The sequence below is a fragment of the Acipenser ruthenus genome, chromosome 15, assembly GCF_902713425.1.
Source record: "Acipenser ruthenus chromosome 15, fAciRut3.2 maternal haplotype, whole genome shotgun sequence".
NCBI lineage: Eukaryota > Metazoa > Chordata > Actinopteri > Acipenseriformes > Acipenseridae > Acipenser > Acipenser ruthenus.
The window spans coordinates 752,024-773,116 of NC_081203.1; the positions used below are offsets into that span (position 1 = coordinate 752,024).

The 21,093-nt window shown below is 43.9% G+C and overlaps 2 protein-coding genes across 6 annotated transcripts in view; both read left to right on the forward strand.

Moving 5' to 3' along the window:
- The window catches only part of LOC117396889 (histone-lysine N-methyltransferase EHMT1), a 33,511-nt gene extending 30,849 nt beyond the window's left edge, over positions 1-2,662 (forward strand). For all 5 annotated transcript variants that reach the window (XM_058986718.1, XM_058986719.1, XM_034927777.2 and 2 more), the window contains exon 27: positions 101-2,662. In XM_058986718.1, coding sequence (XP_058842701.1) covers positions 101-299 — 199 coding nt within the window. In that variant the 3' untranslated portion in view covers positions 300-2,662. The remainder of the gene's footprint in view (positions 1-100) is intronic.
- Positions 2,663-4,118: 1,456 nt separating this feature from the next.
- LOC117396785 (voltage-dependent N-type calcium channel subunit alpha-1B) overlaps positions 4,119-21,093 on the forward strand; it is a 112,816-nt gene continuing 95,841 nt past the window's right edge. Inside the window, exons 1-5 of the mRNA XM_058986715.1 lie at positions 4,119-4,630; positions 5,241-5,616; positions 7,967-8,226; positions 11,342-11,448; positions 13,113-13,252. Of these exons, the coding sequence (XP_058842698.1) occupies positions 4,567-4,630; positions 5,241-5,616; positions 7,967-8,226; positions 11,342-11,448; positions 13,113-13,252 (947 nt within the window). The 5' untranslated portion in view covers positions 4,119-4,566. The remainder of the gene's footprint in view (positions 4,631-5,240; positions 5,617-7,966; positions 8,227-11,341; positions 11,449-13,112; positions 13,253-21,093) is intronic.

Below are 21,093 nucleotides of genomic sequence, written 5' to 3' on the forward strand. Positions count from 1 at the left end.
TACACACATTGCTCGCTCATTGAGATACATCAGACTGTCTGTACAAAAAAAACAAATGATATAAGATAGATAGATAGATGGATATTTTTCTCTTTTTCAGGTTTGACTATGGAGATCGGTTCTGGGAAATCAAAAGCAAGTATTTCAGTTGCCTGTGCGGCTCGTCCAAATGCAGACACTCGGCTGAAGCCATCGCACAGCAGCGAGCCGACTCCTCTCCAGCCACCAGCCAGGAGAACGGAGTCCCTGACACCAGCTCCTCCTCCTCCTCCACCACCACCCCGCCCAGACCTTCCTGAGACGCATCCCCAGAGCCAGCCAGGAGAACGGAGTCCCTGACACCAGCTCCTCCTCCTCCTCCTCCTCCTCCTCCTCCTCCTCCTCCTCCACCACCACCCCGCCCAGACCTTCCTGAGACGTGTCCCCAGAGCCAGCCAGGAGAACGGAGTCCCTGACACCAGCTCCTCCTCCTCCTCCTCCACCACCACCCCCCTGCCCAGACCTTCCTGAGACGCGTCCCCAGAGCCAGCCAGGAGAACGGAGTCCCTGACACCAGCTCCTCCTCCACCACCACCACCACCACCACCCCGCCCAGACCTTCCTGAAACACGTCCCCGGAACCAGCCAGGAGAACGGAGTCCCTGACACCAGCTCCTCCTCCTCCTCCACCACCACCCCGCCCAGACCTTCCTGAGACGCATCCCCAGAGCCAGCCAGGAGAACGGAGTCCCTGACACCAGCTCCTCCTCCTCCTCCTCCTCCTCCTCCTCCTCCTCCTCCTCCACCACCACCCCGCCCAGACCTTCCTGAGACGTGTCCCCAGAGCCAGCCAGGAGAACGGAGTCCCTGACACCAGCTCCTCCTCCTCCTCCTCCACCACCACCCCCCTGCCCAGACCTTCCTGAGACGCGTCCCCAGAGCCAGCCAGGAGAACGGAGTCCCTGACACCAGCTCCTCCTCCACCACCACCACCACCACCACCCCGCCCAGACCTTCCTGAGACACGTCCCCAGAGCCAGCCGGCAGACTATGCTCCTATGGAAACATGGCTCCATCCCCAGGACCCTTGGGATCAACCCTTGTAGTGTCTGGCCACTTCAGTCCCCTCGCCCTGGCATACACAGTGACAGGGATCTACAGCAGTTTGAATCGTTGGCAGGTTGTTTTTTTTTTTTCTTTATAGTCTGGCCTGAGCTCACACAAGGGTAGGGCTCTGGATAGTTCTGGTCAATGCAAGCGTAGTTCTGAGGACAGCCCACAATCAACCGCAGAGGTTTGCTGCCTCACTGACTCCTCCTCCTTCTTAAATAGTATTTTTTTCCTAAGAAGCATCTCTAGAGTTTTACTTGGTCTTGTCCCAGAGATGATTTCAAGTGTTGTCCAATGAATGCAGCTACCAAGGGCACCGCTGGGTATGCAGAAGCGACTTTCTTTTGTTTTGGGATTTCTGCAACTGTCATGTGATTTCAACTGGGTGGTGTTCTTTGTATAGCTACATACATGTAGTGTGTACCTACAGCAGAGCGTCTTCTATAAGAAGTGTTTATGGGGACATGCTTCACAGGAATGCATGAGGCGGATGTTCACTTAGAATTGGCCTCTCTGGTCTTTCTGGTCCTTTTCATTAACCTGTCATTCTTTCCTACACAATAAGCGCCAGAATCGGGAGGATTTCTCGTTTTTATTTTTATTATTATTATTATTATTATTATTATTACTATGTTGTATTTGTCAACTTTCCATTTTTCGATTCATATATACGCTTCTGATAAAGGACTGGAGTTGGCACATTAAAGTTGTGTGTGTTTTTTTGTTTTTTTTTCTTTAATTTTAGTGTAAGTGTGTGCGTGTTTGTTTTTGTCATTCCCTACACATTGCTGTCACCTGTCTGCTTTAATGTGGAGAGGTGAGCCGTGCACAAGCTTGGGCTTCCCTGCCACCAGTGCCTCCCAGTGGCAGTCTGAAAAGGGTTTGCATTCGTTTCTACAGCGTGTGTGTGTATAGAACTCCTCCACTGCCGAACCCTTGCCAAATACGTTGGGAATTCCGGAACTGCTTGTCCGAGTGCGGGGGGGGGATGGGGGTTATTGATTTGCCCCACAGGTGTTCCGCTTCCCCCTCTCCCCTTTCCCAATGTTTATTACAGACACCAGCTGAAGGGAAACCGTTCATTACTTACAAGATGCATTTGTCCGCACGCAAAGTGGCCAGCAGCTAACGAGCTTGGTTGGGGACGGGAGTTTCACCCAGTCTTCTGCTATGCAACTTCAGGATGACTTCTTCTTTTTAAATTTTTTTTTTTTAATAACAACTAGCCATGCACTTTGGGGACAAGTGACAATTGAAGGTCCAGAAAGGTCTACCAAAGCGTTCAGTTTTTGATTGCAAATCTATAAACTTTTTTTTTTTTCTACCCATGTTCCAGCCTGCAGTTCTCAGCAGGAGTTTCTGTTTTTATTTTGTTATCCTCCCTGAGAGACATCAGCCTGTCTGTATCCCCAACAAGCTGATGCAGGACATCTGAGAGCGAGACAAACGTTGCTACTTTTTATTACATTTACCTTGTAATGAGGAAGCGCCGGGGACAAAGATAATGGTGCTGATCGCGATGTGTGTTGTGTGGGTTTTTTTTTTTTTTTTTTTTTTTTACCAAGTGAATCAATACTAGTTATAACTCTCTCCTCCCCCCCAGCCCTGTTTTTTTTTATTTCAATTTTCATATTGTAGTTTAGTCTGTACAAAAGCTGCCGTCTTACACTCGATGGCAAAACTCCTCCTGCTCTCCATACATGTTTAAGTTTGTGGTTAGTACAGTACAGTCTCCTGTGCAGCCTCTCTCTCTCTCTCTCTCTCTCTCTCTCTCGATATTAAATACAAAAAGCTGTTTTAAAAGTTTCCTTTTTCTGTTACAGATTTCTGCACAACTGAGAGCAAAAATGTGTTCCCCAACTTTTATTGGTTTATACCTTTTTTTTTTCAATAAATTTACTACTAATAAAAAGGCGGCTTCTGTGTGGTCGATGAAACATGCTTTCCAAGGTTGGATTAAGCTGGTGTAAATCACAAACCGCAGGGATGATAATTAGACTCCTTTTTGCAGATCCATTTCACCCATTCCAGGTTTTATTACAAGCTTGATTTAGCCACAGTGTGGATCGGTAACAAGCTCTGGTGTGTCTTATTAAACTCCTAGTAAAACCAGGAATGGATCAGACCGCTGTGCAACGGGAGTCTTATTTCCATCCCTGCCCTGAATAAAGTAGGATGGACTGCACGGGGAAACTTGTCTGTCACCGTGCTGTTGTGTCCATACCTGACGTACAAGCACATTCGTATCTATGAGAAGAAAGAAAAAAAAAACTAATTTAAAATGGTGCGTTTTACTAATGACCGAGACGAGGATTGTATATTAAACCAAAAAATGAATCTGCTGTGTGCCTGTGGAGATCTGAGTACAGAGGCTTCTGAAGCTGGTGGAGCTATATCATTTCCATGAGAGAACTGAATTACTGGCTTTGAGAAACAGCACTGGCTGTTTTATAGGAGATAGGAATTTCATTTCACAGCCAGTAATTGGGGAGCAATTTGTATTTTATTGTTTTGTCTGACCATGCAAGTTGTGCATTATTATTATTATTTATTATTATTTATTTCTTAGCAGACGCCCTTATCCAGGGCGACTTACAATTGTATGACACAAACTGCATACAGTATTGTCCTAACGGTGAGGTAGCCGTTGCAGCCTGACAATACAAACACATATCTTCAAATAAATAGTAATATTTCATACTACAGTATTGGCAAAACGTCCACAGTGAGGATGGCTCTTTGTAAAAAAAAAAAAAAAAAAAAATCATCTTTTAAGGTCTTTATTTTTTACCTTTTGTTTTAATTGGAGTTATACTTGACATATAGCCCCACCTGGTGCTAAGCTTTTGAATTGCATTGTAAGTCTCGGAACTGCAATGAAGAGATCTGATCTATAACTAATGCAACTTTAATAATAATAATAATAAACGCACAAGCCCTTTTTACACTAACAGCATTTGTTTTTTTGTTTTTGAATTCCCTCTTGAATTAGTGGTGCACAGGCGCCCTCGTTTTGAAGCAGTAATGCTTGCACATCAGAAGCCTCTTGAACGGTGTGTCAGCAGGCAGTTAGTTGTTTGAACTGCACACTGTTTGCCCCCTTCCTGTTTTTTTCCCTGTCTGGCCCTGGTTTAATGTGTTATGCTGATCTCGTCTCTTCACAGTGAGAAACGTTCCTTTGTTGTTTAGTTTTGATAAACTTACTTATTGGGGTGGCAGGAAATGGCCTTTCCGTGGGACTGGAGCCAAATCAGGAAGCTTCAGATTTTCTTTATTTTTCCCAAAAAACACTTTCAGCAAATCCCATCCTCTCCTATTTCGCTATGAAATGCACCAGCACTGTGGGCTGGAGCTGAAGACTGCAGTAGACTTTTGGGGGAGTTGAAGTGATCCTTTTGTAATATATTAATAATAATAAATAAATAGTAATATTTGGAGTCGCCTTACAAGAATTCTCTAATTTGATCCAGACTCGAGATGAACCAGAAAAGGCTCAACAGATACTCCAAATGGGACGAGAGGAGGTCAACCGTGGTCTATGGTGAGCGACTTTTGTGCCTGAACTGAATTTAGACGCGTGTTCTGAAACATTTGAGTTTCATCTCACTTAAGTGTGCTTCAACTTGACCCACTTAACCGAGTACTAACACTAAACACTGCTGTCCCAGAGTGTGGCGATATAGTGTCAGATATATTCATATATTTCTGGTGTAGTGTATACCAAACCATGAAAAACAGTAATAACTTTGACTTTTTATTTTGAACAGAATCCTAATATCAATAACTGTATCCTTTAGGAAAACGGAACCTTTTACATTTTATAGAAATGTTTGTTTCAACAGTTTCAATGGAAACTTTTTTTTATATTTTCAAGTTACTAAAATATATAACACTGTATATCATGTTTGTAACGGGACGCTGGGACGCTTATTTTAGTGTTTAAGAAAACTTGAACAACGCTCCTCAATATACAAATTCATTCGACAGTGCGGTGTCTGGTCATCAGCCAGTACAGAACTGAAGTTCTACATTACCCACAGCAGAGGGCGCTGTTTTGCCACACGGCTAAAAAAAGAATAGTGTATATGACAGAAAATTTGGATAATTATCCTTCTTCTTCTTCTTCTTCACATATGCCCAATTCCGAACAGGCCTGCGCTCCGTTGCATTCAACAGCTTGAACATGTTAACCCTCGGGGTAGAGTACGGAACTTGGGCCAGGGAGACGAAGAGTACTTCTGTGGACCAGGCTAGCCAGCGGGACAGACAGCGGGGTGAGGAGACCGACGGATCGGAGGTTGTGACCGTCTCCGCGGCGGAAGGGACGCAGGTCTTGCCCGATAAGAGGTCTCACAGCAGCTCCTTCACGCAGCGGCCTGGGACGGATTTTCAGTCTGCGTGCGTGCAACCGGCCAACGAGGCGGGTCAAGGGAGGTTCGGTTCTGCCATGAACCTGCCGGACATGATAAAGATTCACGAGGAATACAAAGTTCACGTCTCCGAGATATTTCAACCCTGGAGCAGCAGGTAGGTTACAGCACAGCTAACAATTAAAGCACCTGTCCCAGTGGTAATAACCAGCTCGGCCACTGGGGGGCACCAGAGTACAACAAAACGGGCTTTCGCTTGCCTTGTCGCAATTGCATTAAACACTCCTGTGCAACAGACAGGAAAGTGCCCGTATAAAACTACCCCATACTAAACGTAAAGCGAAGTGCAATAAAGTGTAGTTGAAGCACAGGCAGCATTGCAAACCCCCCCCCCAAAACATGACACACCACGGTAAATACGTGGTATAACCAGAAAAGTGCACATTGATTGAGATAAGGATGTGTGTGTGTGTTCAGAGATAATCGCATTATAGTTTGCATGGCACAGCGCCGCTTGTTCTGTTATAGAAGCCCCGTCGTGTCCGCTGAAGGGTGACTCATTCCAAACGACAGGCTCTTCAGGGAGTGTGGGAATGAATTCACTGGTCGTTTTAAACGGCGCCAGCGTGCAGGGCACAGACCGCTAAACATTTTCCATATCTATCTTTTTTTTTCCGGAAGAAAAAATAAATGCAATGAAGTGATATGTATCTTCAAAGAGCGCCTTGGTGTGGGTGTGACGTGTGAGTTACAGGATCTGCATTGATTTCTATTTCTTCTTGTCCTCCGTCTTCTGGAGCCCGTCACCCCCAAGCGTTTGTAGGGTAATATGAAAATGTTAGCCGCTTGCACTGCCTCGCCTAGCAACTGTTACCGGGCGACCGGAACATGTCGGAAAAAAAAAACAACTTGAAGAAACGACTCAAGATTTGGTGTAATGTCAGCTTTGACTTGCACAACGGTACAGCAGAACATACTGTGATGTCAGTTAGTCGAGACTCGGGCTAGTAACCAAAGTTTATCACGTGTGCATTAGCAGCTTAAAATGAAATGGCAAATGACTGTAAAACCGTAAAGTATGTTAAAGAAAAAAAAACAAGACATTAGTAAAAACAAACAAACTGTCAAACCACCTCTCTCTCCGTCAAACAGCTGGCAGGCGTGCGCGCTCCCGGCGAGCCCACGGGCAGGGTGGCGTGGACGCGCATGTGGCGGTCTGCTCTCTCGACCCGTTTTCGCCTCTCACCAGCTGCTTTTGTTCCTTGTGTCGTTGTTGTATATGTACGATAACGAGAGAGAGAGGAAAAAAAAGAAAAGCAAAACGCTTAGTTATAAATACTAGACCAATAACTGCAGCTGGCTCTAAAGGGGCAGAACTCCCCAAGCTGTCCTGCCGCTGTAGCCTTTAGCCGTCCACTGCACATTGAATTCAGAATTGCACGCCTTATTTTGAAATTCATGAAACCAGAAATTGATCTGGTGTGAGAGAGAGAGGGATAGAGTGTGAAAACCACAGTTTAACAAGAGGAATACCGAAAAATCAGCATGGTCCTCCGTGTGCAGAGAAAACCCTGCCCCTTAAAAAGACTAGACTGGTGTATTGTCTGATGTCGCGCAGCAGCTGCTGCTATAGCATTTTAAAAACAATAGCGGTATCACTTGTAATGGTGGCTCGCAACGAGACGGAGAGCGAGGGTAAAATAGCCCCGTATTGATCAGGAGCGACCGAGCTGTGAGTCGTCTTTGCATTTTGCACAGTGCTAGGAAGGGAATAACGGTGCAGGTGGAGCTGCTTGCCTGATAGGCTAATTGCAATCACGTGTGCTGATTCTTAAGGAGCCGGAGCTGGTGAAATTGGTTACATTTTTACATTGCAATTGATCCAGGAGTAAGTGGCGATGCGGCGTGTTATTTTGTTGTTGTTTTAAACGAAACAAAAGAGAAGGGGACATTTGCTTTGTGAGACATTTACTCCCCAGATCAAGAGCTGTCGAATACCCGGGATATAATTATTTTCTTTGTTTTTCAGAAGAAAATCGGATTTTTTTTTTAATGCACACTTGTATTTTATTTTTTGTTCCCTGATATATATATATTTTTCTTGTGTATGCATGCGTGCAAGCTGGTTCGGCGCTGGGAGCACACCTGGAATAGAACGCGTCTGATAGAAAAACGGGGCGAAAGAATTGGTTTGCGTTTTAGATTTTAAACTTTCTTTTTACTGGAAGCTGGATGAAACAAGAAAGAAAGAAGGAAGGACGCGGAATTGAAAAAAACAGCAGTAAATAATAAATATTATTATTTACTGCTGTGTTTTTTTTTTACAAACACACATCTCTATATGTGCGCATATATATGTATACATGCACATACATATAAATATATATGAACAGTACACACCAATGCAAACTCTTACCCGGGATCAATCCTGCGTGTTGTGATGCGTCTTCCTCCTGCCGGTTTTGATGCCAGTTTGGATTTTAATTCTTGGATCTCTACGTTTCTAGAATGGCTCGCTTCGGAGACGACCTACCAACCCGCTATGGAGGCGGCGGTCCGGCCGGCGCTGGGAGAGGGGGAAGCCGGCAGGGAGGCCCCCAAGTCGCGCCAAGGATGTACAAGCAGTCGATGGCTCAAAGGGCCAGGACTATGGCTCTCTACAACCCCATCCCTGTCAAACAAAACTGTTTTTCGGTTAACAGATCCCTCTTCATCTTTAGCGAAGACAATATCATACGAAAATATGCCAAACGAATAACCGAGTGGCCATATCCTTTGTTTCGTTTCCGAGCAAGCAACAGTGAAAGCGGCACGGGAGGAGAGATCTCCTTTTATTATTCTGATTATTATTCATTCTTTCTTTCTTTCTGTTATTAAATTGCAGCGGGGATAACAGTATAGCAGAGACATGTGTGTTATTTATTAGAACACGTGGTATCCTAAATTCTGTTTCACTGACATTCTATTCAGGCACTTAAGTTTGAGGAATTAGTCGTAACCCCTAATTGAACTACTAAAAAAAAAAAAAACAGCACTCTTCAGGAACCTAGCAGCATGCGTTTCCAATAGGCATCGGCGAGGAGGATCGCATCCTTTTTGCTCTGCGTCCAGTTTGTTTTCAGGGCTGTGGCGACGGGTGGGTAGCATTTGGCTGGTGTCCTTTTTCTGAGCTAAGCTTACTCCCTGTTCAACAGTACTTCACTCCGTCCTTGATTGCGCTGTATGTAGCAGTGTCGTGCATCAGCTGTGTGCGGCACATTAATGTAGTTTAAAAACAGTTTAGTGACACGGGTTTAAAACGCCGTGATATCGATCCGGGGCAGCAGTACAGTAGTGCGCATTTTGCCAGCGTACTGTGATGATCAGAATGGATGTTTGCAAGCAAGCGTTGTTAATTATTTACGTCGTTCGTCATATCAAAGCTTGAGCAACCCCCCGGTGTTTTCATCTAAGCACATAACTGCGTCTAATTAAGTCCATGCAAGGTAGTCGTGAATGATGTTCTGCTGTGTGCGCTTGTGAGTCTCCGGGGAGCTGGCTGTTTCCTTTTCATATCAAATCACTGCCTTATTGATCCCAAAACATAAGCAGTTCTGCACCCGGCTCCTAGCAACCAAGACAGGTCAGCCAGGCGCTTACAATTACACCCATTGGATCCCTGTTAAAAATAATTACACCATGTTTCAAATACAGTAATTCTCGAATATAATATACATACATACACCAACCGCTGACATAGCATCCTAAAATTAAACACACCCCGTACTGTAAGGCTCTTATTAAAGTTATTTACCTATCATCCTGATATGGTTTTTCAATAACCACACATTTTCCAAAACAAGCCGTGATATGTAAATACTGTGTATCGTGCATGCCATACAACAGTAGTTATTATTATTAAAACAGGCTCTGAAGCTGTGTGTTATCAGTGCATTAGTCTGCGTGTGTCTTGTGCGCGGTATATTGTTGCTCAGCGTGTTTAGTTGCTCTCTCCATGGTCCTGATCTCGCCCACGCCCCGTCAGAAACCAGGGCCGGCTAATACACATGATCTAATAGAGGGCTTTTCTGCGTGGGAGTCTAGCGCACGGGAAAGATCCCGAGGAATAAAAGAGCAGATCGATTCTGTTTTATACCACCAGTACTGTACCAGTCATTTGTGCGCTGTTCGCTTTGGGCGATTCACAGAAGCCCGTCACAGGAAGCAGACGCACGGTGGATTAAATTATTGCGAGGTGCCGTGAGCAGCGAGATAAATGCTGCAAAGCGGTGTGGAAGTTTAAACCGCTTGTTTCGCGAGGGCTTTGGTTTGATTAAACAGAGTGACACGCAAGCGTTTGTTTGGTGTTTTTAGATGCAAAGAAAATCCGTTTAAATAGAGCTTCGATAATGCAACTGTAAATTGCAGTCTATATATAAAAACTAAAAAAAGCTACCACCAAAATTTGTGTAAAACGGAAACGGAGCTTTTAAATAAAATACATGTGTAATGAAAAATAAAAAAATATATAGTACATTTTTTTTATATTTATACAAAGGTAATGATAAGATCAATATCTTAATGTGTAAAGTCCTGCTATTTTACCAGCGCCCAACACACGACTTGTAAAATATCAATATAACCATCTGGCTATCGCCTCCAATCACTGCGTGCACAATTGTACCAGTTAAGTTTCCTATCTATGTATCTATTGTATAATGCATATATGTTTATCTATTTATTTTTAAAGTTATGGCAGGGTAACTTCTTGAACTCCATAGAGTTCACACAGTTTTAAAATTTCAAGAAATATACTTTATAACTCGTGATTTGAAGGGGCTATGCAATTTGCATTCAAAGTTGTGGGAGTTTGACTCAAACTACAGCTGTGAAGTCCTTCATGATGTAATAATGTAGCGTGATGTAATAATGTAGAGTGATGACGTCGTGATGAACACGTGAAGAGGGGTTGCTTGTGACATTCTTTAGTAGAATCCATACTTTAGAAACATGTACCTGATGATGCCCATCGGTCACTGGACCACATTCTTCAAAGCCACTGCAACGTGGCACCACAGTGCTTGCTAACGAAAAGGTCATGGCACAATGCTGTCTGTTTTTCTTTGCTTTGAAACCTGTAAACCCCTCAGTGGCTGCAGAATGCACAGAGACAGACACTGAGGGAGAGAGGAGAGGCTTTCCGTCTTAGGTTGCCAGGGTGACCAGATTTAAAAAGCTGCTTTCTGACATTAAACCGAGAACTTTAAAAAAAAAAAAAAAAAAATCACCTGGAAAATTCCATTCACACGGACGCATTTAAAATCAAAAAAATAAATAAAGTTATACAAGCAAGAGAGAGGCATTTACCATGCATAGACAGAGAGCTCGCTGGAATTCAATTGGAAATGATATAGTTGGTACAGTGTGTAATTACATGCACATTCCCTCCACTTATCCTTAAGTGTTATTGATGTTTGAGATGAGCCTTTTAGACCTGCCTCGCCTAGATTAACATTAACACTAAATACAAAGGGTCCTCGGCATTCCGGAACAGAACCATGTGCATCTAGAGAGCCTTCCGTGGAACCTTTGTGTTGCTCACATTCTATACAGAACCGTTCCTGTAGCCCGCACACAGATCCACAGTGCTCTGCTTGTTAATTTGAACCCTTAACTAGGGGTACCATGTGTGAAGCAGCGTGATGCTTTCATATTGAACTTCAGTGTTTCTTTTTGCAGAGCTTAAACCAGGGAAAGACTCCAGGAGCCACGTTGCTGTTTATCCAGTCTAAGGGTGGACACAGCAGTACAGCAGGTTATAATTCACTTCATGTGCTGACAGAAATATTGTATTTGCCTGAAACATTTCCACTTGCTCTTGTTGCCTTCCTTAACCCCGCGCACTCCATTTGAATACATGATTCTAGCCACAATCATAGCAAACTGCATCGTCCTGGCGTTGGAACAGCACCTACCAGCAAGGGATAAGACACCGATGTCAGCGAGACTGGTAAGTGACATCCGTGCTCCAATTATTACTCGTACCCCAGTTATTACCATGTTATGTCATGTTTATGTATGCACCATAATCCCTGTACTGCTATCATCAAGGGACTACCAATACATGGAGATGATAAGGTACCCCGTCAAGGAGGATTAAAGCATTTATGAAGCGGATGTCTTGACTGCTCAGCCCCATTGGCCAGATCACTTGGACGCATTTACTAATTAGCCCTCTCTACCAGTCGCTGAAAATACATGAATTTGCGTTTTCTACCCATAAATACTAGATGCTGTGCTTTTCCTCTTCCTGCGCGGGGAAGCGTTCTTTCCAGTTCTGTTTTGTAAACGATATGCAAGCTTCCCCACTGAGGGCCCTTTTGATTTCTCTGCTTTCTTAAGCTCTCCTTAAAATTGGTGTTTGAGCTCTCTGGGCTGACATGAGATTTGAAAATGTAGACACGGGGGTAGCACGCTTATTGAGGGAGGGCAGGGACAGCTGGAGCATTTCCTTTTTAATGAAAAAGTTATTCTTTTGAAATGTAAAACCTGTTGCGCTAGAGCTTGTTTAAATTATTAACCCGAGTTGATAAAAGGAACACCTCAATAAAAAACATGGTGTCAGAAAGAGTAGAAATGAAACTAATAAAACACAGTTTGTATCTGCAGCACTGCCACTGTATCAGGGATTACATGCAACATGCCAATTGTGAGCCCTGTTTAGACTTGGAGTTCTAATGCATGCATGCATGTATGTATGTATGCATGTTTTTAATAATGATCAGTCTATCGAGTGCTCTGTTGATTTGTTTTGCACAGTGCAACGCCCACCCTCTCATTCCCCCTGCGACTGAGTCTAGATGTTTTATTTGCATAAATAAACCAGCTGTAATCTTTTCCCAAACTCCTCACTGAAGAGGCCAGGAAACATTTCTTGCTAAGAAGTCTTTTTTAGCTTGTTTCCAAATGGCTTTTATCACTCGTGGGGATAGTTTATTTATTTAATCAGACTTGCACATTTGTGGTTTGGAAGTGGAAGCAAACCACAGCTCCCCACTAATGTCTAGAATGCAGATCAGAGCACTTAAATGAATCTGTGAGTGTTCACCCCCCAGTCCACTGGTCTGCCTCTCTGCAGTGGATTAAAGACGTACACAGCTACTGTAGGGAGCCCTCATGCAATCATTTTAATTAGGATATATATAATATATAGTAATTAAAAAATGAATGCACCCTGGGTAGCGAATGCATAGGCCTGAATTGGAATTATCTCTGTGATATGAATGTGACCCTCTGGCTTCCCTCAAGAGGAAAGTTTTTCTTTTGATTTAAAGCAAGTCTGTGAAATGAATGGCAATTACAGCAGCTACCCCTTTCTCACTGTCACTGCACAGGGAGTTCCCTTCAGGTCAAAGTAAAAGTATATTCATACAGTAATCTGTCTGCTGTTTGTGTAAAGCATTAATGGTTCTGCATGGTAATGGCTTGGTCTTCAGATCTCTATGAATAGATGAGTTTAATAGGAAAGAGCAGGTATACAAGTATAAGGGGGGGCGATATGAAGGTATTAATAAAATGAGGATGGTGACACGCATACAATACCCTCCTGATGTCTTCACAGCTCAGATGCTTTGATCTCGCACTAACAAAAAATAAAACCTTCTTTCTTTCCAGGACGACACAGAACCCTACTTCATTGGAATATTTTGTTTTGAAGCTGGCATAAAGATCATTGCCCTGGGCTTTGCCTTTCACAAAGGCACCTACCTGCGGAATGGCTGGAACGTCATGGATTTCGTAGTCGTCCTGACCGGGTGAGTACTATGAGCAGGGATTTCATGCTGGATTGGTGCTTTGATGATGATGGTGGTGGTGGAGATGATGATGGTGGTGGTGGTGGTGGTGGAGATGATGATGGTGGTGGTGGAGATGATGATGATGATGATGGTGGTGGAGATGCAAGCAGCAAGGTCAATGGGCCTGATGGGGAACGTTTACACTGGGAACCATGTGGAGTTTGTCGCAGTGCATAGAGAAGTATTGCATTTGCAATCATTGGAAAGCCTGTGTTATTCAGCTTGTGCCTACAGATCTACAGATCCATTTACCAGCAGAGAGCGTTGAACAATAAAAGCAGGAGTGGATGTATTTTATTATTGTCTTGGAGGGGCTGTCTGGTTTCAGTTTCTGCCCTGCTGAAATTGCTCTTCAGAGAGCAGTTAAACAAAAGAGCCGCGCGCTCCCCAAACTCCTTCACTGCTGTTGGCAGAGCAATGAATTTAACTGCAACAATAGAAGCAAGGCGTTGCCCCAGAATCTACTTCCCAATGCAAAAAGGTTTGAGCCATTCCATGTTTTACTGCAAGCCCAAATTAGACAGCACGGGCTGAGCTGAATGCATGTTTTGTAGATGTTGCATGCAGTCACAGTAAGACCTGGAATGGCTGATGTCCTGCAATGGCAGTGTTGTTGCCCACCCTGCTTTATAAATGCATCATGTGTTTATTTTGTAACTTTAATAACACTGTGACCATTTGCAGTGGATTCAATCAAAACATACAGTATATGAAACACGTCATTTTCTGAGGATTTCTAATCAAACACAGAGGTAGAATGAACAAGTCCCTACATTCACAAAAATGCAAAAAATATCGCACTCGTTTACTGAATTACAGTTGTTTATGCTAAATAAATCTTTGACTTTAACAAAGCATTCTGCACTAACGAATAGCAATGTGCCTTTCCTTGCTGTTTTTTCAAAACTCTCTCTCTGTCCTTTTTAAAGGCAGCAGGCACAGCACAGGCTGCTTTGTGGATAGGATTCTGCGTCTCGCTGGGATTTCTGACCTGTTTTAAATAAGAACCGAATGAGTGATGAGGAATGAACTTTACTCTGAGCCATTAGTATTAGCTCCTGCGTCGTCAGGTACCAGGCAACTAGGAATTGGGGCTTGCCAATGAAGGCACAGATAACGGCACACACCTGACACTGCGTCACGGGTGCATTCCTCCCCTGTCTGTGGAGCCACAGCTGCTCACAGTAAAACAGTATAGCAGTGCAGCACAATACATTCTGCTGTATGGAATGCTGTATGTAACATTCAATAATAAGCCATGCCGAAACACTTTGCCCAACTTCTTTCAAAGCACTCCGAGTGAACTTCAGTAACGCTACAGTGGCATTGATTCTGTACTAGGTGTGCCTCTGTACCCATCTCCATTGTGCTGCCATTGCTGGTAATGCTGCGGTCTGCTAATCATTCTGCTGGAGTTTGTAATGGTGATACAGTGGTATTACAATCCTGGTATTTTTCAAAGGGGGGTTACGATCAGTGTGCGTGGCTAAACAATCACAGCGCTGTATGATATTTATTCTTGGATTGATGTGTTTATTTTTTTTCTACTGCTGTGAGAGAGTTCCACTGATTTGAGCGAATTCTACTACAGTGAGACTGTGTGAACGTTCTTGGGTACAAACCGCAGCCCCTTTTTAACAGGGAGCTGCGGTGGAAACCTGATTTAAAAAAACACATGATTTGTCAGCTGGGGAAGCTGCTAGATCTGCAAAAGATCTTGCAAAAAAGTGAACATGGCAGGAAAGAGAGAAGCTACAGCTGACGACAGCTGCCCTGCCATTTAGGTTTTCAAGGCTCTGAATTGTCTTTGTAAGAGATCGGAAAACATGAGATCACAAGGCAAGCTGGTTCAGCACAAAGCACAGGCCACTGAAATCCAGCCCACCCCGCCTCGTTGTTCACCAGCAAAACTAACTAAACAAAACCATTGTTTCCAATTAAAACAGGAGGCTACGCTTGCACTAATGAGATATTCTGCCATCTTAATGAAAGCAGGAAGATTATTTGGTCCCTCGGAGCAACGGCAGACCTTTTTATTCTGTCCAAATCCGACATTTGCAGCTGCTAATAAGAAAATAAATCTAGCCTGCAAAGCCTACACCCGGATCAATAGCGTATCGAGCTCAATAGAGGGCTAATAGATTGCAGACGAACACGGTTCATCGTGATTGTTCTGGAAAGCACTAACTCGCTTGCTGTGAAACACGGCTGTATCTCTCTCCCCTAATATTCCCAGGAAAATGAGCTCGCTGCCTCCTGCTCGTTATGCTGTGATTGAGCAGAGGTCAGCGCCTGCTCAGAATGCTTTACTCTTTTGGTTTGCTTTTGAAGGTGTTGTCCATGGTGGCCACCTCCTCTCTCGCATTGGGTGGCTCCTGGTACCACTCCAGTTCTCCCTAACCCAGTTCTCTTGGTGGTTTGGGTCCAGGCCTGTCCTAAGCAGAGGTTCTGATAATGGGGTTCATGAGTATCGCAATACAGAATCACCTTTAGCATGGTAATGCTGTGCTACTTTAGAACACTAGTTGAAGCAGCAGTCTAATTCGCTAGCCTGTCATGCAGTTCACCCCCAGACTCCAGGGTTTGAATCTGTCTCGAGATTGCTTTGGATAATTCTACAGTGTATTGCAGTACCAGACTTTTACTGTAAAAGCCCTCTTCAGTGTTAAAAGATTGAAATGTATTAACTTCAAATAAACATATGAATTCAGTGCCCTTTCACGTCCTTCTGATATGCCAGGCGACTGCGTGCTTCAAAGTTGTTTTTGAAATGAAACAGGTAAAAGCTTTTATGCTGGTCGAGTTATTATTCTCTTTATTTTGATGATATTTATAGCTTTGGCATATCGCTCTGAGCAGAAACGCATGTCTGTATGAAACACCATTGACTATATTTCTTCTTCTTGTCCATGTGTTATTATCCTACCCCTCATGCAGTATTTGAATATAGTGTTTTCACAGTTGAAAGCATGTTAATGAATGGATTCCTTTTTTTTTTTTAATGACACTGTACAGTAACTGTGTTATTTTAGCATCAATTATAGACTTGCATTCAAGGCCCGCTTCATTCACTGGCTTTGACAAGACTTGCATTGTTCTTGCATGGAGTAGATGAGTGGATGAGTACTCTAAAGACTGCTGCTCTGAAGGATCTCGGAGGCTCCAGCAGTGCATTTGCAGATCATGTTAACGTCAGCTCCTTTAGAATTAGGAATGCTCTTTCTTACTAGTTCTTGACGACTCCTAATCTCCTGCAGTCAACTGTCTTCTGAGTTCTGCAAATAGTATTAGTTTAGTCTTTCTTTCTGTCTTTTTTTTCTTTTAGTATTTTTTTAAAAACAAATTACGGTAAAATACCTAAGCTCATGTAACTGCGCTCTGAAATATCTTCAATTCATAAAAACATGTCACAGAAGTGCCTCCGTCGAAACGTTGGAGACATGTTTGTATGAGTTAAAGATATTTTGGAACGCGATTGAGTCTGCGGTTCTCTCTTTCTCTATACCAAAAGCTGTAGCTAACCATATAAATCAGGGGTCTCCAATACTGGTCCGGTAGGGCCGGTGTCCCTCCTGGTTTTTGCTCCAACTGTACACTAAATTAATTAATTGGACTAATAAGCACTTAATTGGTCCAATTAAGCAGACAAATATATCGGTCTTGTTTCACATTTAACTCCTGTACAAGTACAGTATCGGATTTCATTACACGCCACAGTGCCTGGGGTGGATATGTATATATTTTTTTATCTATACATTGATGCTCCTTTGTTTTATGTGCATGTACCCCAGCAATGCAAATGCATTGAGATTGGGGAGGTGCAGCTGAATGAAGATGCGAGTTGGATGCTGTGATGAGCTGAAGCAGGTCCCTGGCAGGGCGGTCTCCTCAGGGTGAATGGAGCCTGCAGAGCAGGCACCTCTGCAGCTCAAGGGAGCAACGCTGATCCCTGGCCGTCAACAGACTACCCACATGGAACAGACGTGTAGTCTGTGCCTGCCCATACTGAAGAGTTCTAGTGCTGGGGTGCCATTGCTGGACCAGTGCATCATTCTGCAGAACTGCAAACAGCCCGTGTTAACTCTGTTTTAGTTTGTCTGGTACCAATGCACTGCAATGGATAACCTCCTGTGTTACGGTTGTTAATACCATTGTGAAACCACTGGGATGTGCACTTCAGCGCCTGTGTGCATTGCCATTGGGGATCATTGGGGAAGGATGGCTCATGTATTAGACTGCGGGGTGCAGGGCAGTAAGCAATACAACACTATGCAGGCATCCCCCTAAAGCTTCACTCCAGTGAACCTCATATTTGCTAACCTCGGTGACCGACCCTGCTGTTGGGCCTCTCCCAAGTGTTGAGAGACGATGGGCGTTGTAGGCTTACCACATCCTAAATATCCGGCTTTAACAGCATTAGCCCATAATGACTCAGCATTAGAAATGCTAATGCATTGTAGCACTCAGTGACGACCTGCATGAAGCTGTTGATGCTCTTGAGAGGAAACGGCTCCTGAGCTGATAACTTCAGTGTGAAGCCCCTGCCAGAGTGACCGTCTACAGTCCATGCAGAGATGCAGATTCGGTTGCATGGGTTTCAGAAATGTCTTCTGCACGGTTGATGTAAACCTCTGCTGGATCATTTTGTTTTAATGTGAAGACGTTGACACTGACACTGCAGTGCTCTGATTTCTGGACGCTGGTCCTCGCCTGCACAGGATGGATTTGTTGAAAAGGACAAAGGTTGTTTTTGGGTGCTCCAAGTCTAAAGTGTATTTGCATACTGTTGAGTGAAAAACAAACAGAATTTGCAGTATTAATAGATTTAATAGCTCTGTGGCACTGCAAACAACATGCTGTGTTTCCTTATTGGCTCTGGTGAAAAAGTAGTGCTATACACTTTATCTTTTCATTGTGTGGGTGTCTCCTGTTTGTTTTAAGCTACTCGCCTGGAAGTCTTTTTTGAACACCACTGTTTTAGATTTTTTTTATTTTTTGACATTTCTAGCAGTATCACAATTAATGGGATTAACTAGTACCCAAAAAGCTGTGATCAAATGGTCCCATTAGTGACTCTTGGAGGAGCCCTTGGTTTTGGGATAGGGTTTCTATTTAATAAAATGGCCATGTTTAATAGTGTAGTTGGAGGCTGTTGCCCCATAGGGAGTCTGTCACCGTTCCAAGTGGTGCTGCGATTGACAGCACTGCACCCTTCTGTTTAACTTCACCTCTGTTAAAACAGCATGTTACAAGTCCTGGTAAGTGGGGAGCCTTTCATCTAATGCTTGCCTGGATAAAACCCCCTTAATACCACAAGCTCCCAGAGAGAGAAATGCTAAGGACATCTGTACCCTCTCTGGTTTCACCCCGCGTGGAGTCTCTGCATCACCTGACTTAAGAATCATACAGGCACCTCAATGGAAAGACCGCAATACAAACGCGTGCTCACAGCAGCTAAAACAATTTAGCGATTTGCAAGATGTCACTCCAGGCGGCTTTGCTGTAGAAATAATCTTGATGAATGTGAAAGTGAATAGCCTGGGCTGCTTCTCTCGTGTGTTTTTTTATGGGGTGCTTGGGTCTGACAGCCCCTGCGGGTTGGGAAAGCGTTGCAGAAATCCGTCACGCTCCTCTGGGCTCGGTGCCTGACAGCTCAGCCCCCCAGTGCCAGGAAGCGAGGAACATGTTTTACACAAAGCACTGCCTGGCACGACTCTGGATGCATCGTGGGTATGGAGGGGACGTGAAAGAAAAAGAGCGCAGTTCATCAGCAGGTGTCACCGTTTATTTACTGTCAAGTTTTCATTACACTGATGAAGGCACCTAAACGTTTCTCTGCTTGCCTTGCCAGTTACTCTGGGACCTCCTTGCCGCTGTTCACCGTAGCTAAGGTAGTCCACGGTTCGTGCTAATTGATCTCTGTGAAACCAGCAAATGTGTCTCTTAAAGTCAATTTTGGAATCTATGATCAAGTGTTTTTGAAGCTGTTTAATTATTTTCAAAACTGAAAAATCCACAGATCAGCCGCTTATCCTTGTAAAACATGTGTTAGAATAAAAAAAAAAAAAAAAAGTCAAGTAAATGCATTCTCTTTCAACACCAGCGGGAGAGCGTGCTTTTAAAAATGTATATAAACAAGTAACCCTACTGCACTGTGTGGCACTTTCCAAGTGTTAAACGACCTATGAATGCCAGGCGCCAGTTGTGCAGTACTGCATCAGTAATCAGGGCAAGACATTGATCTGATTAATTGATTGATCTGTTATTTATCTCTGTGTAATGAGTGCGCTTTCACTGTGTTTAATAGGGGCGATTTTAAAGTACTCTTTCTGCATTGCACTGATCCCACAGCTCACAGTTATGTTGTTATATGTAGCCCGTCCACCAGGAGCACATGTTGGTTTAGCAGGGTTAGCAGATGGGCTGAGTTGACGGGAACCAACCCCCCCCCCCCCCCCGCCCTGTGGTTTCTGTGTCTCAGAAATGAAGAGGGGATGAATAGCATGTCCTTTTTCTGTTAGGGTTGGGGTTAACCTCTTGGACTGCTAATAGAGAGAGCGAGAGAGAGACCGCTTTATCGATTAGGCACGTTCCGTTTTTACAGCGTCCATCAAGCGCGGCACAAAGACATTGATTTTCTTTGCACGGTATTGTCTTTTTGATACAGTCGGTAGTAATTTTGGGTGAACATGGCCCGAATACATTTCATCAAGCGGTAGTGTTTGTGAGAAGCTGAGCTAATTAATTACACACCTCACCTTGTTACCTCCTCTCTGTCGCTAATTATGCTCACAGTAAAACCTGGAATGGATCCAGCTGCAGTGCAATGGGAATCTAATTTCCTTCTGGTGTTTACCGGGTCCAAAGCATTTCTCAGTTTCATGTTTGAGGGGGAGGGTTTTGTTATGGCACTTCTCTACCTGCTAGCTCTAGGTCTTCAGTGGATTGATAGAGAAATGAATATATTAGGTAGAATATGGAGGGTCCGGGAAGGCAGTGGTTATGATGAGCAGTAGATGCTATATCAGAGTCTTATATTTATTTATTGTTCTGTCGTTCAGTAAGCCTGCTTACCTTTTTGTTTTATCAAATCAGAAAATAGTGAGAACGTCCCCATCCCTGCTGCTGCTGCTGCTGCTGCTGCCCAGCACCAAGTCCGTACCCTTTGACCCTGGCTTTGTCCCCAGTCAGCAGAATGCACATCTGCCTTCGCTGGCTCCTCTTGTGGGCCGATAAACTAAAAGGATGCTACGGTCCAGAGATCTGACTGGCGCCGTGTGTTCAGTAAATGTTTCATTTTAAAAAGCAACCTGCGGGCAGTCTAGTGGTGAACTGGCAGGGGCTGGATCTGGTGGATGAGCTGTGGAAGGTTGCAGTAGAGGCTGCTCCAGTGATTGGTGTGTTACAGTGCGTCACATCGCTGGCACAAGCCATTTCCTGTTAATGTAACATTGCACTTCACTGCACAGCACAGAAACCTACGCTTGGGAGTATGCATGGTCTTGCAAAATTATTAACAAACATTTATTATTTAGAGTTGTGTTTTTTTTTTTTTTTTTCACGGGGTAGCCTGAGAGGATGGTGGTCTTGATCTGCAATTCTAATGGTGATTTATCTCAACACCATCTGAAATACTGCTTGGCCTGTTCTTCATCAAAATAATAACCATGCATTTTAATGTGCATCTGGATTTGCCTTTTGCTGATGTTGAAGCCCTGGCCTTGTCTCTCACACCACACACACACACACACACACACACACACACACACACACACATACACACACACAATCAATCAATC